This window comes from Bos indicus x Bos taurus, chromosome 19 (genome assembly GCF_003369695.1).
Source record: "Bos indicus x Bos taurus breed Angus x Brahman F1 hybrid chromosome 19, Bos_hybrid_MaternalHap_v2.0, whole genome shotgun sequence".
NCBI lineage: Eukaryota > Metazoa > Chordata > Mammalia > Artiodactyla > Bovidae > Bos > Bos indicus x Bos taurus.
This window is the reverse complement of record NC_040094.1, coordinates 47,417,849-47,438,775: the sequence shown is the minus strand read 5'-3', so window position 1 is coordinate 47,438,775 and position 20,927 is coordinate 47,417,849. Positions and strand designations below refer to the sequence as shown.

The following is a 20,927-nucleotide window of genomic DNA, read 5'->3' as shown; positions in this document are numbered from 1 at the left end:
TGATGAGCTCCACACCTACCCTCTTCCTCTCCTTACCCACCTTCTTATTCTTCTGTCTCCTCAATTAGCAGGTCATTTTCTTGCTAATGTCTTTATTTATATACCCCACACTCAGGTGACAAGCCCTGATCTATCCCTTGTAAGATCAGGTTTCACCTGGATGTTCTTTTTAAGAGGAGTGATGGATGGAACTAACTGTCTAATATTGGTATCACTCTCCCTTGGTGAAGGGTCGGGACCCTCGGGGTTCACTCACCTGGCTCTTCCACCACATACAAAATGGACTTTCCACTGGAGTCTTCGTAGTACTGGAATCTGACAACACAGTCATCCTCATTCTTGTAGGTACAATTCACAGCATCCTTGCCAGTGTCCTCTGGGAGAGGAGGAAAGATGGGAGAATGAAAAATAGGTCAATTCCTGAAAGATGGAGCCACCCCCAAATCCAGTCTTGAGACTTCTGGGAAAGCATGTGACAGGAAACCCTATGTCTGACATTAGGCAATATGCTCAGAGATGGCTGTCGTGCCTGGCAATTGCTTCTAGATGACTCTCACTGCTGTATTAGTACTTTGTCCCTCACAAAGTACTTTTTGGTTCTTATTCCTTCCTCTAGAAGGAATATGACATCACAGTATTACAGTCTGATTCAAAGCCTGGCTCTATCACCTCCCAGCTGTGTGATCTTGGTTAAGTTACCTGACTGCATCAAATCTCTTTCTTCTTCTATAGCAGAAAAGATACCTTCACTCACAAGGATGGTTGAGAATCAAACCGCATAAACCACCTAACACACAGTGGTGTTCCCTTTCCTCTCTTTCCTTTCTGTTTGCTCAATGATTCCCAGTAGTTTGTTTACTCAATCCTTGCTGCTGCTGCTGCTGCTAAGTCACTTCAGTCGTGTCCAACTCTGTACGACCCCATAGACGGCAGCCCACCAGGCTCCGCCATCCCTGGGATTCTCCAGGCAAGAACACTGGAGTGGGTTGCCATTTCCTTCTCCAATGCGTGAAAGTGAAAAGTGAAAGAGAAGTCTCTCAGTTGTGTCCGACTCTTAGCGACCCCATGGACTGCAGCCTACCAGGCTCCACCGTCCATGGGATTTTCCAGGCAAGAGTACTAGAGTGGATTTCTTCTATTTCTGCTTTCTATCTGGTGCTCCTCCCCAGAGCCATCTCTCTTTCTCTGACTCTCATCATGTCTTGTTGGCTTCATCCCTTCCAATTCTAAAACCTGTTATTCTGACTGTGATATTATGGGTTACCCTCCACCAACTGCGCTATGCCCTCCACCAGCTTCGCTATGCCCTCCACCAGCTTTAGCAGATGGATAAATCTGACACATGATGAGATGAAGCGAGTGTACCAAGGTCACACAGCAAATAAGTGATGGAGCAGGACTAGGACATGAGTCTCAGAGCACATCCTACAGAGCCTTCAGTAAACCAGTGGTATTACAGGACAATGCAAAGAGTAAGGATTTCAGGATTTAGTTCCAACCTTAACTCACCACCAACTTGCTTTGTGAAAGTGAGAACTTTCTTGAGATTCAATTTTCTTATCCTCAAAAATGAAGTTAACAATAGTACTACGTTCTACTTTATTAGGTTATTGGGAGAAGAATAAGATAACGTGCACAAAAAGATACTTTTGTCATTTGTATAAGTTATACAATTCCATACAAAAAAGCATTTATTTTTATGATTATCATGGTGGAGGATGGGAGTATTTATCGACTAACTTGTGATACTCATCTAGTCTAGATAAAAATCTCTCCTATCAGCAGCCTCTTCCATCTAAGCTAATCATAGCAAGCCTGGTCTCCTCCAGAGGAAAAACTGCCTCTTCAAATTCAATTCCCAAATCACTATTACTCCAGACCCACTTCAGACATTAGCCAAAGGATCTAGAGATCTGACTCTTTCCCAAAGCACCCCCACCCTGAAGCTGGCTGGCTAGCTGTGTCTTCCTGTGGCTCCCACTGAACATGTGTTTCCTTCCTTCGTGTGAGATCGCTATCTCTCAGCATCACCCAATGTCTAACTGACCTCGATAACTACATCAGATATGCAACAGCAGCAAAGAGCAACTCCTTTTAAATCAAGATGAAGCAGAAACCAGAATAACTGCAGGCAAGTCTGTTCCTCACTGTGTTTCTGTCTTATGCCAGGAAGGGCTCCCAAGAGCCAAAAGGGCTTCAGGCTAATAATTTTGGCTCCAAATCCATAAAGGTGAAGGTTTCCCTCTGTATCTGCAGACCTGTATGCTGGACCTTGCTTAACATTGAGGTAAACTTGTCTGTTCAGTCGTTTAGTCGTGTCCCACTGTTTGTAGCCCCATGGACTGAAGCCCACCAGACTCCTCTGTCCATGGAATTTTCCAGGCAAGAATCCTGGAGTGAGTTGCCATTTCCTCTTTATTCCAGAGGATCTTCCCAACCCAGGACTCGAATCCATGTCTCTTTCATCTTCTGCATTGGCAGGCAGATTCTTCACCACTGAGCCACCTGGAAACCCCTTAGTAAATGCTGACTGGCCTACTAAACTAAGATTATCATGGGCAACTACTTCTTCACTCTGTGCCTCAGTTTCTTCACCTGTAAAATGGGATACATCATCTTTCTTTCCTTGGGGTAGTAAAGCTAGGGTTGCCAGATTTTCACATATTTTAAAAGTTCTTTGCAGGATTTTGCTGAGCCCATGGGCTCTAGGAAGTAAAAGGGGAGGGGACTGCTGAACACATTAGCAGACATGCAGAAAGACTCTCAGGGAAGCTAGCTTTTAGGAAGGACCTACTGTGCATCAGGCCTGCACAGTATACCTTTGAGGTAGGAATTACTCTTCCATTTTACAGATGAGAGTTGGATAGTTTCTATGGGTTAAACTGGAAAAACCCAGAACATGGGTGTGCATAACTCTATGGCTTGCTGAACTTACTAAGTTCCTTCACAGGCTCAATCTCATCACGACAATAACGGTTGCAGGTATTTTCCTCGTTGAGGGCTCCCCGGTTAAACTTCTTACATTCCACACACTCCCTAAAAGAGAGGGGACACAGGGGTGAAGGCAGGGAAGGAAGAACCCTAAGTGTGCTACAGTCTGGCTCTGCTGCCATACGCCCAGAAAGCTGCCCCACCCCCAGAAAACAGACACAGAAATAAAAAGATTTGTTAAGACAACCCTGGGGGACCCAGAAAGTCACATCTGGAGTTCAGGGGTGGGACTGCCCTCCTAACTGATAGGTAAGGCTAGGTAGGCAGAGGCCTCCAGGAACTTTATTAAACTTCTTTATGTGCCTCCTGTGACAGGAGGGCAAACCCTATGCCACTTCTGAGGGCCCTAAAGTCAGAACCAGTCTCATAATTTGGGGGCCTGGTGCAAAACAAAAATGTCAGTTCCTTATTCAAAAATTAGTAGGGGGCTTCCCTGGTGGTCCAGTGGTTGGGAGTCTGCTGACAATGCAGGGGACACAGGCTCGATCCTCGGTCCAGGAAGATCCCACATAACACAAGGCAGCTAAGTCCTTGCGCCACAACTTCTGAGCCCGCCTGCTGCAACTGCTGAAGCCCGTGCACCCTAGAGCCTGAGCTCTGCAACAAGAGAAGACGCGGCAATGAAAAGCCCACATGCCGCAACTAAGGAGTAGCCCCTGCTCACCACAAGTAGAGAAAGCCCTTGCGCAGCAACGAAGACACAGTGCGGCCACAAATAAATAAATAACTTTTCTTTAAATTAGGAAGAATTTCAAAACAGTGGTAGCAGAGCATTAAACAAAATGTGAGGCCCTTCTAAGCACAGGGTGCTGTACAAATGTGCGGGTTGCACACCCATGAGTCTAGCCAGGCTAAAGTAGTAAGAGAAACAGTGGGGCCATGGACTTGGGTTGATGGGGCTTCCTCTGCCCCCAGATGAATGATGTTTGTAGTGGTGAATGTCTCCTGTTTCACACAGTAGCCTTCATAATTCCAGCCCCACATCCTTCACAAAATCAGAACCTCAGCACTGGAACATTCCCCAGGAGTTATCTGGTTTAGCCTTCCTCCCGACTCAGGGATTCAGGATCCCGCCTAAAAGAGGTTTCTCCAACTGCAGTCCAGCTGGTACCACTCTGTCCCCTTCACCCCGGCTCTATCTCCAGCTTTCCCTCAAGTTTGCAATAGAAAGATGAAAGCTGGTCCTTTGCTGGAACAGACTCCTCTCTCTCTAAAGCTCTGGTGAGTAAGAGACAGAACCTGCTCAGTGTGGGGGACCCTCTCCCCCATCCCAGACACCCAACTCTCTCCAGCTCACGTCTCTGCCCACTCACTTCTTAAAGGTGCAGGCGTCAGGGCAGGTGGGACACTTCTCACAGGTGTCCCCATAGGAGCCCGGCTGGATGCAGACACAGCTGCCGCACTCACACTTGCCCCGTCCGCTGCACAGCAAGCCGTTGCTGGACATGCAGGTGTCCGTGCGTGTGGTACAGTTGCAGTAGTAGCCGGTCCAGTCGGAGTCACACAGGCAGTCCCCACAGCTGCACTGGCCATGGCCTGAAAACACACAGCCCAAGGGGTAGACCAGTCAGTGAGGCCCCCACTCCAGGACGGTATTCGGGGCTTTACCCTTCATCACCCTCTTCACATCACCACACTCTTGCCTCCACACTGAGCCATTCACCATCTTCTACACTGTTCTCATAGCCTCACGCTTCTCTGCCTGCTGTTCCCTCTGCTTAGATGCCCTTTCATCCGGAGACCACTACCAAACTCCTACTCATCCTTTAAAGCCCAACTCAAATGTTCCTTCCCCTCTGTAACTTTTTTCTGACCTCTCCAAGCCAAATCAACTGTCAGCCCATGTACTCTCCCAGTACTTATAGATACCTTTATTTCAACCCTGATGTTCAACCCATTTGCTTGCTTATCTGTTTCTTTCTGGATTGTGAGCTCCCTGATGGGGAGCACATATTACATTCATTTTTCCATCAATAGTGATTAGTATAAAATCTGATACACGGTAGGTGTACAACTAATGCAATTTCTTATTTATCTATTCATTCAACAAATATTTACTGAGCTCATACCACATCTTGAGCACTGGGGACTCAACGGTGAAAAAGACAGGCAAGATCTCTACTATCATAGATCTTACCTCCTCTAGTTAAATTCCTAGAAAATACACATAAACCTTCACCAACACAAGCCCTTCGTTGTATTATCATAGTTTGCAAAGAGCCACCAGCCTTATTAGGAAAGACTTATTTGCTTCCCTACCTGAGTATAGGAACAGGAGACAGAGATGAGGTGAGGGTAGGGGTTAGACTGCTTAAATGTAGGCATTAACTCTCAACACTATATTCCCCTAATATTCATTTACCAAGGCTTTAAAACTTGGCTCCTAAATCCTTCAGAAAGGTGACTCATTCTCCAGGACTCTGAATCAGGAAGAAGTGGATGAATAATAAAAATCTGATTGTTAATCAGAGGAAAGGCAGGGAGCAAAGGGGAAGTAACATGAATTGATCTGAAAACCAAGCCATTGTGTGAGCAGACGGGCCCCAAGATGGTGGAGGAGAGGATGGTACACAGCCAGGCTCAAATAGCAATGAGCTGGCACAGCCCCTGCTACCCAGTGACCCAGTGGGTCTGATTAATATCTCTTGGCCACTATAGGTCCCTCTGGCTGGTATCACCCACTAAAGGATGAGCGATACCAGCAATAATCCTCTAGGAACCACACTGGCATTCAAGGCTCAGACACACCTTCACTGTGTGTGTCTGTTTCCCAAGAAGGACATGAAACATAACCTCAATTACCCCAGCTGCCAAATATTGGGTTGGCCAAACAGCTCGTTGGGGTTTTTCCATATCATCTTATGGTAAAAACCCAAATGAACTTTCAGCCAACCTAATACATCTAGAGTAGCTGGCCCCAGTCTTTTTGGCACCATGGTCAAAAGTAGAAGACATCATGTTTTCGTGGAAGACAATTTTTCCACAGGCTGGGGTAGAAGGATGGTTTCGTGATGATCCAAGCCTGGTACATTTATTCTGCACTTTATTTCTAATATTATTACATCTGCTTCACCTGAGATCATCAGGCCTTATATCCCGAAGATCAGGGACCCCTGATCTAGAGAGTAGAAATACTGGGCTGGTAGAAGGATGAAGAAAGAAGACAGACTGCATTTTGAGGTTGGGTTCCCTATAAGCATGACTTGTGGTGAGAATTCTTGTGCCAGCGACTTCTTGGGGACGCAGAAGGGAAGGAGAGAAGCCAGGACAGGGCAGGAGTCAAATGCTCACAGGCGGACTTCCCTGGCGGTCCAGTGGTTAAGATATCGCCTTCCAAAGCAGGAGAGCGGGTTCAATCCCTGTTTGGGCAGCTAAGATCCCACATGCTCCTGGCCAAAAAGCCAAAAAGCAATATTGTAACAAAGTCAATAAAGACTTTAAAAATGGTCCACATCAAAACAGAGCTGGCAGGAATGGGGTCTCAGCCTGACAACTCCCCTCAGCTTGATCCCACAGCAGGCTGATGGGCATGACCGGCACCACAGCAACCTTGAGGCAAAGGGACTGGCCTGTGTAACCCCTTGTCCACCAGTCATTAGCCAAGGTCTGAGGGCCATCCAGCTCTTGTCAGCTGAAAATAATTCTCCAGAGAAGGCACAATTGTGAGGTATTCCCAGCAGCCCTACCAGCGGCAGGGGGATGGGTGGGCCAGCCAGCAGAGTGGGACCCCCACAGTGTCCACTACACCCAGCTTTTGACCGTGCCTCCTGGATAAGGAAAAGCGGACCCCACAGAGGCCTGGCAGCACTCAGAGGCCTCAGTCTCCTCAGAAACCCTTGTCTCATAGTGTTTCCTTTGTGAGGCTAAACAAAGTGATCTTTGAGAAGACGGTCCGCAGGCCAGCCGGGGAGTGAGGCTGGAAGTGGATAGTGGCAGGCCAGCGCCAGCAGGCTGGCTCCAAGGCCCCGGCAGGGTCAAGCTTTAAAAGGAAACCAAAGTGCGGTAATGTCACAGGACTGGCGTCCCTCCAGCAAAAGGGGTTCACAGGAAAGTCAGGGGAGGAGGGTGGGAAACGAAGAAAAAACGTGAGAAAGAGGAGGGAGGGAGAGAAGAAGGTGGCCCGGGAGGTGTGGGGGAGGGGAAGGAAAGGGAGAAGCAGGGGTCTCAGGTCAGAGGTCAGGCAGCCACTCCCCCATACACTTTGACCTTCTGGGCTGACACATCACTCCGCTGCCCTCCTCTATGGGCCAGCCCTTTCTCTGACTTCCCACCTCCTCCATGAAGCCCCCGGGCCTCCCCCGTCCACAGTGAGTCTCTCTAACACTCAGTGAGTCTCTATAACACTCACTGAGGACGCTTCACTTCTGGGATCTGGCAGGTTCTGCCTTGTGCTGTGAATTCTCCTTGGGTAAGTTTATGACAAAACTGTCTTATTCATGCTTCTCTCTCTCTTTTTCTTTATTTGGCTGTGCCAGGTCATAGCTGCGGCATGAAGACTCTTAGTTGCGGCATGCGAGATCTAGTTCCCTGACCAGGGATCGAACCCGGGCCGCCCTGCATTGGGAGTTTGGAATCTTAACAACTGAACCACCAAGGAAGTCCCTTATTCTTGCCTCTCTATCCCACAACACTATGGCACACAGCACAGAACCTGGCTCACATGGGCGCCTGATCAGCATTCATGTGAGAGGGTCAATTCCTAGGCAGGTTGATAAGAAGTCCGGGGGTCCCCAAGGAGACAGGGATCTGGAATTCTCGAGGAGGAGGAAAGGACAAACTTTTTTTCCCTCTACATTCTTTAGGATTATATATCAATAATGTATTCTGCTTGAGGAAAGTTTCTGAAAAAAAACCTTGATGTGACAAGGGAAGAATCCCTTGAGGACAAGGATGCACGCCCTGACATTTGAGGGGTGCTGATACCATGCAACCACAAAGACCATGCCTCCAGTGGGGAGGAGGGGACAGGGACAGCCAGGGGCTGGGACCATGGGCAAGTCATTGCGCTCCCGAGCCCCTGCTTGAGCGAAGAACAGACCAGGCCAGCAGCTCTAGGCAGGGAGGGACAAGGATGAGCTGGGCTATAAGCCCCGCCAGGTCAGGAACCACACATGACCCCTTTGTACCCATATGGACCGAGGGCCTGGCATAGAGCAGGTGTTCAGCGAGCATATGTCCCTGGAGAATGTGATAACGGCACCAGAGGGTCCAGACCTGAGGTCGGCGGACACCCAACACGGTGGCAGGAAGGGAGAGGGAGGCCTCAGAGCTGCAGCGGCTGCCTGGGCTTCCCTCGTGTGAGGGGCTGGAGCTCAATGGGGACGAGCTGTTCCTGCGCGGCTGGGAGGCAGGAATAAGGGCTGCTGACCCGGGGCCTTTGTTCTGCGGCTTCAGTGGGGCGGTCAGCCAAAGGAAACACACTCTGGCTGGGATCCCTCCCACATGCCCCACATCAGACCAGGAACAATCAGCCCATAGAGTAGCAGCAGGCCTTCCTCCTACCCTGGTGCCGTCGTGGTCTATGTGTAAGCCTCTCCTGGGGGGAACTTTTTTTCCCTCAGTCCCAACCTTCTCCTCATGTGTCTCGCACGTCAAACTTAACCATTCCCTTTGGTGCCTTGAATATGACGTGTGTGTGCTTAGTCGCTCAGTAGTGTCCAACTCTTTGCAACCCGGTGGACTGTAGCCCACCAGGCTCCTCTGTCCATGGGATTCTCCAGGCAAGAATACTGGAGTGGGTTGCCATGCCCTCCTCCAGGGGATCTTCCCAACCCAGGGACTGAACCCAGGTCTCCCGCCTTGCAGGTGGATTCTTTACTGTCTGAGCCACCAGGGAAGCCCTGAATACGACATAAATACTATTAAATATTAGAAGGCAACAGTCCCCAACTGTTTTGGCACCAGGGATGTGTTTCACAGAAGACAATTTTTCCATGGACTGGGGTTGGGGGGGGATGGTTTGGGGATGATTCAAGAGCATTCCATTTATTCTGCCCTTTATTTCTATTATTAACCCATCAGCTCCACCTCAGATCATCAGGCATTAGATCCCGGATGTGAGAAGGAACCGAAACTCCTGCCTCACTCCTGAATTCAAATTGCTGGGTGTGTCTGTGTGTCTGTGCATATCTGATCTCTCTTTCCCCTAATCTCTCTCATATCAATTTTTTGTTATAAGAAGATATTTAATTTGATCAGTCTCAAATGCTATAAAATATTACCGCAAATTGAAGATTTTAACATTCTAGGAACAGTATTCCCTTTCTCTGATATCATTTTTCTCCAGTCTCTCAAATTTTGTTGACTTGAGTAAACAATGTTATAGGTAATAGATAGAGGCCATTTTTATATTACTTGGGTATGCTTTAGAATGACACACGTTTACCTTTCTCATCAAGCTTTCCTAAAGGCCAATGTTAAAGTGAACACCTGGGTAGATTAGCTCTGCTGGTTAGAACCCCAGGGCAAGTGAAGCCAATTTGGGTCATAGGTTTGATCACCCCAGAAGCCAATGATAATCTCTGTTCGATTGGCCACACAATACAACTGCAAACTGGTCCCAACCAAACTGCAGATATCTTCAGTCTATCTCTCACAATGGGGATTAAGCCACAGTGACTACAGCCCAGCAAAAATGTATCCCTAGTGCTCAGGAACAACTCAGACTGCCTAACTGCCTCTGGGAGTGTTGTCAGTGTGTCTGGAGATAAGGATTAGGTTAACTTAGTTGGACTTCTAGCTGGGGAAGTACCCCAGGAGTGGGCTTTGGGGTAAGGAGAAACCAGCTTGAGATTATCATGGGCCTCAAGATTTTACTGAATTTTGTAATGAGGTAGACAACAACTCAGTATCCTGCAGGTAGGAGGATTCAAACTCATAATCCCCAGCCTGCAGTCTGGGACTGTCTGTGGCAGCACCCCCAAAAAACATCTGTGCTGTGCAATATGGGGGCGACTAGCCACAGGCACCTAAGGAACACAGAAACTAATTTTTTTTATTTAATTTGATTTAAACTTTGTACCTAAGCGTTAATTAAACTTGATTCATTTAAATTTAAATAGCCACCATTTTGGACTGTAGAGATGAAGAGTACAAAAAGTAATAATATACCAACAGTGATAATAAAATAGTACCAACACTTAATAAGAGCTTACTATTTTTCAGTCACTCTCCTAAGTGTACTGGCTCATTAAATGTGCTCCAATATCTTGCAAAGACACTACTTGTTTTCCACATGTTGTGTGATGAAAATATAAATTCATGTAAAATAATCATTACTAACTTCACTACATATTCTGACATTGTGTAGTTTCCAAACCTATGTATACTAAAATTTTAATTAGTATTAGTCAGTGTTTTTTTTTTTTTTTTAAGTAAAAAAAGGGTTGGAGGACTTCCCTGGTGGTCCAGTGGTTAAGACTCCACTCTTCCAATGTGGGGAGGGGGTCAAGTTGCGACCCCTAGTCGAAGAACTAAACTAAGATACCTCATGGTGTGGCAAAAAAAAAAAAAAAAAACTTTAATTTAAAAAAGGGGTTGATTCATATCCTCAAAAAGATTGGAAACCAGTGACTTAAAATGTGAGCTGAAGGGCAAATGAGAGAAAAGAAAAAAACTATCTTCACTTTCAATTTTCCCCACTCCTTCCCACCCTCTTTTAAGAGAGAAGCCCCCTGAAAGCAGACACTTATTTCCTTCCTTGTGTCCCTCGAGAAAGGACAGAGGGAGCTGAGGGGAATTAAAAAGAACCTCGCTTCTGTTTTCTGCCCTTGGAGTGGAACACCATCGGCTCCCTCTGCCCCTGAGCCACCCTGTGCCCACCTCAAGCCCTAGCCTGCATCCATTTCCAGAGGCTGCAGATGCGTGAGTGTGTGTGGGTACCAGGATGGAAGGCATGTGCAATTTCACTCACCTGAGCACATCTCCCCCTTGTAGCGGACACAGGAGAAGTCATCACACTCACAGTACTTGCCCGTGATCTTGCCAAAGTCACTGCTGTGGCAGACGCACTGGCCACAGAGACACTCGCCCCGCTGGCTACAGATGGGCTGGCCCTCCCGGGGGCTGCACTCGTCCTGCTGCGAGGGGCGGTAGTCCTCTTCCGAGCACTCGCACTGGGACCCCAGCCAGCCGGGCCCACAGCGGCACACCCCACACTCAAAGGTCCCATTGCCATTGTTGCAGCGGTGGCTAAAAGGCTCAGCCTCGGCCTGGCAGGCACAGTCACAGTCGAAAGTGACCTGCACGGTGAGGCTGTCTTTGAAGCCCACAGGCTTGATGGTGAAGGACTTCTCCTTCTTCTGGGGACAGCCACGCACTTTGGCCTCAATGCTGAAGCTCACCTGGATGGAAAGTAAGATCGTGTTCAGACACAGGGGACCCTGTTGACACTCCAGCCCTGGAGGGAAAGAAGCTGTTCCCTGCCCTGCCCAGGAATGCTCAAACTGGGTGTCCTGTTCCCCGCAAGCCAAAGTTCCTCAGCTTTGCCGCTACCAGGGTCTGCAAAGCCAAAGCAAGAGCCTGGGGACAGTTGTGCATTGTGACCTGCTGGCTGGGTGTAGACATGGCTTATAATCATGAGATAGCTTTTTTTAAAAAAATAAATAAACCAGTTCAAGCAGAGCAGAACCTATGATCTTATAAACACTCTGCCTTGGCCAACTAAGCTAGCTGATTACATAATATCAAGGTACACAAAGCACTATTTTGTGGCATTGTATGGTAACCCTGGGGCTTCCCAGGTGGCTCAGTGGTAAAGAATCTGCCTGCCAATATAGAAGATGCAAGAGACACGGGTTCAGTCCCTGGGTGGAGAAGATCCCCTGGAGAAGGAAATGACAACCCACTTCAGTATTCTTGCCTGGGAAATCCCATGGACAGAGGAGTCTGGCGGGGCTACAGTCAGTCAACGGGGTCACAAAAGAATCAGACATGACAGCGACTAAACAACAACAACGGTAACTCTAACCCATACAGTGTCACGTAGCGACAACCGCAGGCTCAAGGCCTACTGTTCAATTTCTTTATAGTTTATTTTTATTTATTTATTTATTTTGGGCCCGCCTTGCAGCATGCAAGATCTTAATTCCCCAACCAGGGATCGAAACCGTGAGCCCTGCAGAGGAAGCACAGAGTGATAACCACTAGACCACCAGGGAGGTCCCTGTTCAATTTCCATATGACATTTCATCACTTGTGCAATCAAACATGTTTCAGGCCAACGTTTCTTACTAGGGTGTGTGCACCCGTGCCTAGAGTATAGACAGAAAGAGGGATGGGTATAGACATTAAATGATACAGACATGGATGACATAACTATAGATAAGCCCCTTTTCTTCCCACCCCTTTCACCATCCCTCTCCCCCAAGGCAGAAGCCGAGGAGAACAACTAGGGAAGGAAAGCCACAGAGGAACTAAGGAGGCAGAATGAACGTTTGCATTCTGAAATTCCATGCTGGGTATTTTCACCTGTTCTGTTTGCTGCCAAATCTTCAGCAGCTAGGACAATGCCTGGCACGAAGTCAGGGCTCAATAAATATTTACAGATGACATTTCCAGTTACGTTGTGAAGCAAAGAAAGTCATTACTTTAGAGGAGGATGGAGACCGGTAAGGGGCTGAAGGCAAGAAATATTATCTGCAATCGGCTGTGCATAAACAGTCACCTAAATGCAAGTTTTAAAAAAATCCTGATGGGGAAGTTACTTAACGGAGAAAGTTTAGGTAACAGAAGTCTCGGAGGCAAAGGCTGGCAGCTCCGTTCCATCTGACTTGTAAGGACGTTCAGGAAGAAAGTACAGGGAAGGAAGGGGTGGGTGCCCACAGAGGTTCCGGAGCACAGGCCAAGGTGAGAGCTGCAGCATCAGCCCCTGTCCAGCCCACCTCACCGTGTCTCCAATCTTGAGTCCAACGCAAGACTTCAGGCCTGGGATGACTTCGTTGTTGAGACATGTGGCGTTGAAGGATAAGGACAGCTCTTCGGGGAGGTCACGCACTTCCAGCTCTACTTTGGAGCGGATTTTCTGAGCAAGAAAGGGCAAAAGAAGGCAAGAAAACGGGCTGAGAGGACACAAGTAGGGGCCAATTACATCCCAAGCAAAAACCACCAGGTGGTCCTGGACTCACCTGTCCCACTAAATGCTGAGGTCCGCCTGCCAGCTGCCACAGCATCCCTAGGAGCCTGTATCCTACTAACCTTCCAGCCCAAGACCTGCTCTCGCTCTTTCTCCACTTGTGTCTAGGTGAGTCTGGGTAAAACCTAAACCAGCTGTGCCCTCCTACAGACCTCACAGACTTGCAAGAAAGGAGTGCTGATACTGGTCGCCTTGGGTAGTACCACTTTCTACCTAATTTTTCATCAGCCTCACATTCACCATAATTCAGCTCCCTCTTCCCTCTGTTGTTGGAGCCCAGCTCTCCCTCAGTCTGTACCCACTCCCAGTTTCAGGGTCCTGCTCCTTAACATCATCCCCATTGTCTCTTTCCATTTCACCTTCTCTAAGCAGTTCCCCTGTTGTTCCTATGGCTCCCTCCATCCCCTCCTGAGCCATTTCTGTTGCAGAAGGCTGCGTTCCTCCCAGTGCTGCCTATCACCTAGCCTCTGGAAGAATAAGAAGGCAGTCAAGGCTGCATAGTGGACTAGCTGCCAGGACTCCCAAATCTGAGGCCTCCTGGGTAACGCCAAGTGCAGTGGACGCTTAGCAGGTCCATTCCCAGTGTAAGGCGCTTACCCCATAAGCATCCACAATGAGCTGGAGAACATTGCTGGAATCAGTAGACAGAACCCCCACTGTGGTCCCTGGGATGAGCTCACTATAGTTCTAGAAAAGAAGACAAAGATGTCTACGGATGACTGATAAAGATGGTGGTCTCCAAAAGCCCTCCCCAAATAGATGGAGGGTCTTGAAATGAAAATTGAGGGAGGGATGGGATATTTTACTTATCACTGCCAGGAATATATCTAGCAGTTTTTCAGCCCTGAGAAAAATTACAGAGAACCTCTCACACCCCTCTTCCCACTAAATTACTCCCCTCCACCACTGCAAACGTCAATACACCCATCGTGCTAGGTTCAAGGTTGGAGGAGAGAGGTTCACCAAAAGTAATCATTGGCTCCCAGGTCTTTGCTGATTGGGGACCATGGCCAAAGGTAGTCTGGGTTGGTTCCCTGAGATAGGTCCACCCATCACAGACCCCACTCCCACTCCAGGAAGCCCCGAAGGAATGGTCACCTGGTAGAGACTGACTACACTTTCAGTCACTGCAAAGATCAAATTGATGTTTTTCTGGGATAGCTTCTCAGTCATCAGCCCCAAGGAAGGATAATCCTGTAAAAAGGGACAATGTGGAGATTAGTTAAGAAGTAAGAATCTGTTCACATACATCCCTGGATTCTAAACCTTAGGACTTGGTTGATTTTGGCCATGGCCCAGACAGTGATGGGGCTTTAACTTTTTCACCCCATGACAATAAGAAGCAAACACAAACTCAGGCGTGAACTCGGGATAGATGAAGAGATACAGGCTTGTAGTATCAAAACTAAACACCTCTCTCTTCCTACTCAGATTTGAAGCATCCACACCAAGGAGCAGCTTCCTGGACCAGGTACTGCCAGGCCTCGTCATTTTGAAGCTTACTCCTATTTTGTGGCTCCTAACAAATGCCTTGGCTTGGTGCTCACAGTACTCTGCCATGTGATCTCAACCTTCCTTTCCAGTCATCATGTAGCCTCTCTTCCCCTTTCACTCACCACTGATCTGGAACCCTGTCTTTCTCCCACCTGAAGTGGACTTCTTTTTGTTAATCCTCCTTCCTTAGGATCCAGCTCAGGTCTCACCTTTTCCAGGAGGCCTTCCTTGACCACCCCAATTCACGATGAGCTTTCTTCTTTTGAATACCTAAAGTCTTTATCAAGTGTTTCACCTAGTTAGCATTAATCATGCACCTTCTGTTATTGGTACCATATCTTCTTGACTAAACCAAAAACTCTTTAAGAGCAGGACATTATATAGTCATGTTAACATTCTCCAACCCCAGTAAGGGCATGCTTAGTGTGTATGTGTTCAGTCGCTTCACTTGTGTCTAATTCTTTGCTACCCCATGGACTGTAGCCCACCAGGCTCCTCCATCCATGGAATTCTCCAGGCAAGAATACTGGAGTGGGTTGCCATACTCTCCTCCAAGGGATCTTCCCAATCCAGGGATCGAACCCACGTCTCCTGCGTCTCCTGCATTGCAGGTGGGTTCTTTACTGCTGAGACACTGGGGAAACCCCAAGGCCCTGCATAGACTAGGTGTCAGTTATTATAGACTCACCCCTTGCTTGGTAGTGCTCAAGCTGCATATGGCTGATACCAAAATCTCAAGCCAAAAAGGCAGTGCAGACAACATATCTCTGGAATCCTAGACCTTTCAGGGAGCTCATGAGATTGTGAAACTCAGGTTCCTGCCTTCACACAGGTGTACATTTAAGCCACCTAGATGGAGTAGTTGCTATGTTGTCTTTAAGAAATGAAGAGTTCACATCTCCCCCTATATACTCAGAGTATCAGTATTCTGCAGGTCTGTACATTTCCTTTATGGTTTACTGCAATTTCTCCTGTTTCCATGTAAACTCCTTTCCTTTGTTTTACCTTCTGTGAACATAGAAAACAACTTCTAAGAAGTCTCTTCATACAGAGTAGTGGTTACCAGAGGGGAAGGGGTGGAGGAGGATGAAATGCGTAGAGGATCAATTGTATGGTGACAGATGGAAACTAAATTTGGGGTGGTGAGCATGGTGTAGTGTATGCAGTAGAAAGATACTGATGTACACCGTGAAACATACAATGTTATAAACCAACGTTACCTCAAAAAAAAAATAATTAAAAAAAAAAGTCTTTTGGGGACTTCCCTGGTGGTTCAGTGGCTAAGACTCCAGGCTCTCCATGTAGGGGCCCCGAGTTCAATCCCCGCTCAGGGAACTAAGATCCCACATGCTGCAACTAAGAGTTCATATGCCGCAATGAAAATCGAAGATCTAAGTGCTGCAACTAAGACCCAATGCAGCCAAATAAATAAAGAAAATATCCTTAAGGGTTTTCCATATTAAAAAATAATAATACAATTTTTTTAGTTTTTAACTTTAAAAAGTCTTCTCATGTATCAGCTAAACTATCCTTTAGCCCTTGTATTCCAGCTAAATGACTCTGAGCCCTTTATCCTTTCCTCACAGGACCAGCTCGCCATGGTTGGCCAGTCTTGGTCTCTTCTTCCTCTGTCTTCTTCCAATAACCACAGAGAGCATGATGGTCCAAGAAGGGGCTAATTTGTACACAATGACAGGATGGCCCTGCTTTCCAGCTGAACATGTAAGAGTCCTCTGGGGCATTCTGGATGCCATGATGCTGCAGCTGGTGCTGGAGGCAGTGAGGGGAGCAGTAACACTGACCCCAGCCAGGACCATCTCTAATGGTTGTGCGGGTTGTACCCTGGATGAAGACAGGCTGCAAAGAGCCCTGTATCCTGCCCAGAGGAAGGCCTGTCATTTTCATATTCACACAAAGACTCTGCCTGAGTTAGGGCAGTCCTGGCCATAGTGAATAGGAACCATAAGTGGAAAAAAGAATCTCACCATGGTGGTGGAGGCAGAATAATGGTTGTCACTGCCCACATGACACTGCCCATCATTGGGCTGGACGATGCCTGCCAGCCTTCCATCCAGCGCTATATGGGTCTTGGCATCAGTGGTAAACACCAGCAAGTGGGAGGCATCATTCCTCCAGCCAATCTTCTCCTGTTTAAAAAAAAAAAAAAAGGTGAACGACAGCAACTTTAGCTACGTCACTGGTACAAAACAAAGACCCAAGGAGTTCCCAATCTGAAGGGCTAGACGTGGGCTGGAGGATGGCCTCAGTCCCAGTCCTCGGAATACAAGCTGGAGCTTTCCAACTCAGCAGTTTCTGTTCTCTTAGAAAAACAGTCTCAGAGCTCACTAGTTTAAGCAGCTGAAAGACACCTACTTCATCTCCAAATAGAACTTCTTCAATGAGAATCACATGGCCCATCCAGAAACCCACCTGCATCTGCAGAGCTGGGCTGGGCTAGAAGAAATCTTGCCTGAACATCTGCCCACTTTGCTGAGGTTAAGTAAACCCAGCCTGGACTTGGATATACTTCCAGAGAAGGTGAGGAGATGCTCTCCCCAGTAAGCATCTGGGTCCCGTAAGAAAAATATCAGCTCTGGCCAGGGAGCAAATACAAGCGGAGGTTGTTTATCAGCAGCAACATGTTGTCATACTGTACAAAGCTCTGCTTAGTTCCTATCTTGTATTTCACCCAGAAATCCCCACCGTTGAACTACTTCCTCCCCATTTTGATCTGTATCAACCACACCTGGCACTCCACACCCTCCAAACTCACATCACAGACGGTAGCCTGCATGATGGCATCAAAACCACCCTCTGGGGCATCTCGGTTCCGTGACACACTCTGCTTCTTCACCTCCTCATTGAAGCGGGTCACCTGGTCAGTTAGTGTCAGCACATGTTTGTAGCCAAACATGGGCAAACAGGTAGCCTTCATACTAGGGAGGGAAGGAGATGATTTAAACATACATCTGACAGAAAAGATTGCAGAGAGGGAGACTTCCCTGGCAGTCCAGTGCTTCCAATACAGGGAATGCAGGTTCGATCCCTGGTCAGGGAACTAAGGGATCCCACATGCCATGTGGTGTAGCCAGGGATAGGGGTGAAGAAAAGACTGCCTGGGGAGTTGGAGGGAAAAGAGGGAGAGAGATGTGGAAAGTGGTATATCCAGTCCAGTTCTATGAAGCTAGAATTATCCAGAGAGTTTAGACACTAAACCCTTCAAATTACCTAGGTATCACATTGAATTAACCTCCAGCTAGCTCAAAGGATAAGAGAGTGAACTGTGGAACCAGACTGTCTTGATTCAAATCCCAGTTCCTTGACTTACTAGTCATGGAACCCTAGGCAAGCTTCTCTATACCTAACCTATAAAAAAAAATGGGGACATGAGAGCTAGTAAGAGTTGTTGTGAAGCCTTGTTGTTCAGTTGCTCAGTTGTGTCCAGCTCTTTGCAACCCCATGGACTGCAGCACACCAGGCTTCCCTGTCTACCACCAACTCCCAGAGCTTGCTCAAACTCATACCCATTGAGTCAGTGATGCCATCCAACCATCAAATCCCCTGCTGTCCCCTTCTCCTGCCTTCAATCTTTCCCAGCATCATGGTCTTTTCCAATGAGTCAGCTCTTCGCATCAGGTACCAAAGTATTGGAGCTTCAGCATCAGTCCTTCCAATGAATATTCAGGACTGATTTCTTTAGGATTGACAGGTTTGATCTCCTTGCAGTCCAAAGGACTCAAAAGTCTTCTCCAACACCACAGTTTGAAAGCATCAATTCTTAAGCACTCAGCCTTCTTTATGGACCAACTCTCACATCCATACATGAGTACTGGAAAATCATAGCTTTGATTATACAGATTTTTTTGACTATACGGACCTTTGATGGCAAAGTAATGTCTCTGCTTTTTTATACACTGTCTAGGTTTGTCATAGCTTTTCTTCCAAGGAGCAAGCATCTTTTACTTGTAAGGTTTAAGTGAGTTAACATGGGGAAGGTTCTCAGATCAGAGTGAGGCTTTGGTTGCTATTGCTAACATCTTATACTCAACACTTCTCTAAAGTAACATTAACATAACAATAAGCAAAAGTTTATCAATAACTTTATGTCTCTGAGCTATCAATAAATTGATAGATCTGTGTCAAACAGGACACAGTTGTTTTTTTTTTCCCTGGGATCCTTACTGGGTAAACTTACAACCCACATAACTCTCAAATCTAAAAAGTAAAGCTGTACCCTGACAGACTTGATAACCATTATTTTAAATTATAGTCCATGAACTTGCATAGTCTCACCACCAATTAAATAAATAAACCATTTAGTTGTAAGCCAAAGTCTCAAAGTAGGGACACATCTATCTATGCTAGATGGTTCAATAAATATCACTTCCACTCTTTTATATTCCTCTAGGACTCAATTCCTTGCATTTGAACTCTGTAGGGCCCATCTTCTAGATAAGGACAATAACAATGGAATCGATCATTCTGAAATCATAATTCCTCTATTTACTTATCCATAAAGTTCTCTCTCTCCATTTGGTCTCATTTCTCTTTTATTCTCTCTGGTCTACTATTTATTTGTGACCTAGACCAGGAAGCTAATGAATTTCCTTTCTAGGTCTCCAAATAGCTTTGTTTATTATTAACAATTTTGGTTTATTATTATCTATTAACACAGTAAGTGGGTTGGCCCGCTTGCCAGACAGGGAGACCTTGGTAAAGAGGAGAAACAATTTGGCCAGAAGGCAGCCAACAAAGCCAACCTGGAGGTAGAAATAAGAAGCAGGACTTGGGCATATCTGGGGCAATGGGAAGAGGTGTTATCCTGGCTTCTACAGGAGAGACTTACTCATAGCAAGGGTTTCTGATAGCCTCTGGTGGAGAAATATACATGTATGGTGACACGGGCTTGTCCACAAAGGCCCCGAAGCCAATCCGCAGGTTACTGGTGAGCTTACGCATCTGGGAGGCCAGCTTGGTACCCAGGTTCTGGATGTTCCGCAGGTCATCCTTCATGGAGTAAGACAAGTCCATTAAGTAGTAGATGTCCACAGGGTAATCTTCCACCTGCCGAACTTGGACGGAGAAAATCTTCGAATCATCTGTAAGGCAGAAGGACATTAAGTCTTCTCCTCTTCTTCCTCTAAGACTTAAGCAGATTTGGACATATTTTCTGGGCTGTGCTGTGCTTAGCCACTCAGTGGTGTCCGACTCTTTGCCACCCCGTGGACTGTAGCCTGCCAGGATCCTCTGCCCATGGGATTCTCCAGGCAAGAATACTGGAGTGGGTTGCCGTGTCCTCCTCCAGGGGATCTTCCCAACCCAGAAATCAAACCCAGGTCTCCCACAGGCAGATTCTTTACCATCTAAGCCACCAGGGAAGCCCATGAATACTGGAGTGGGTAGCCTATCCCTTCTCCTGATCTTCCTGACCCAGGAATGGAACCGGAGTCTCCTGCATTGCAGGTGGATTCCTTACTAGCTGAGCTATCAGGGAAGCCTTTGGACATATTTAGGATGAAGCAATTTTTTTTTTTTTTTTTTGCTGTGCCATGTGGCTTATGGGATCTTAGTTCCCTGACCAGGGACTAAACCCAGGCCACCACAATAGAAGTAACAAGTCCTAACCACTGGACCACCAGGGAATTCCCTGAAGTAACTTCTTGAGCAAACCAAACTTGAAAGCCCTGGTTCCTCTTCCTCTCCCCTTGCGCTCCTATTACTCTTTCAATCTTTTAACTCTCCTATTTTTAACCTCTTCTTTTCCATCCTAAAAGTCTTCACTGTCTCTAAATCCCCATCTGTCTAATCCCTGGGTGCCAAGGGTATACCACCCAGGATCACAGAAGTGTTGGCAGTTACTACACTCCAGACTCTGTAAAGGGAGGAACTGTGTTCCACTCTTCTCTGAATCGCACAGTACCCAACACATGCCTTGCACATGAAACGCTCTTTCTTAAATTCTTGGTTTAATTGGAAAGTCAATATCAGTGCTTCGAAAAGCCTGTCTCTTAGCCTAATCCTTACCCCTCTGAAGGTCTCCTGCCCCTATTTTCTCTGCCCCTATCCATGGCCTTGCCTCAATCTCACATGGAAAGGGGGCTTATAAACTGCTTCCTCATCTTATATATCATTTGAGCCCCAAGAGAAAGCTATGTACTGGATAAAACAGACATTGAGGAAAACAAGAAACAGGCATTTTTATGGCAATCCACTCCAGTACTCTTGCCTGGAAAATCCCATGGACACAGGAGCCTGGTGGGCTACGTGGGGTCACAAAGAGTGGGACACAACCTAGCAACTAAACATCACA

General features: G+C 47.1%; 1 protein-coding gene across 2 annotated transcripts in view; it reads right to left on the bottom strand.

Annotated features, from left to right (window-relative positions):
* The window catches only part of ITGB3 (integrin subunit beta 3), a 63,300-nt gene that overhangs the window by 12,375 nt on the left and 29,998 nt on the right, over positions 1 to 20,927 (bottom strand). For both annotated transcript variants that reach the window (XM_027517511.1, XM_027517512.1), the window contains 10 exons: positions 19,464 to 19,716; positions 17,391 to 17,553; positions 16,603 to 16,764; positions 14,222 to 14,317; positions 13,721 to 13,810; positions 12,878 to 13,012; positions 10,904 to 11,333; positions 4,305 to 4,527; positions 2,936 to 3,036; positions 257 to 376 (listed from right to left, as the gene is read on the bottom strand). In XM_027517511.1, coding sequence (XP_027373312.1) covers positions 257 to 376; positions 2,936 to 3,036; positions 4,305 to 4,527; positions 10,904 to 11,333; positions 12,878 to 13,012; positions 13,721 to 13,810; positions 14,222 to 14,317; positions 16,603 to 16,764; positions 17,391 to 17,553; positions 19,464 to 19,716 — 1,773 coding nt within the window. The remainder of the gene's footprint in view (positions 1 to 256; positions 377 to 2,935; positions 3,037 to 4,304; positions 4,528 to 10,903; positions 11,334 to 12,877; positions 13,013 to 13,720; positions 13,811 to 14,221; positions 14,318 to 16,602; positions 16,765 to 17,390; positions 17,554 to 19,463; positions 19,717 to 20,927) is intronic.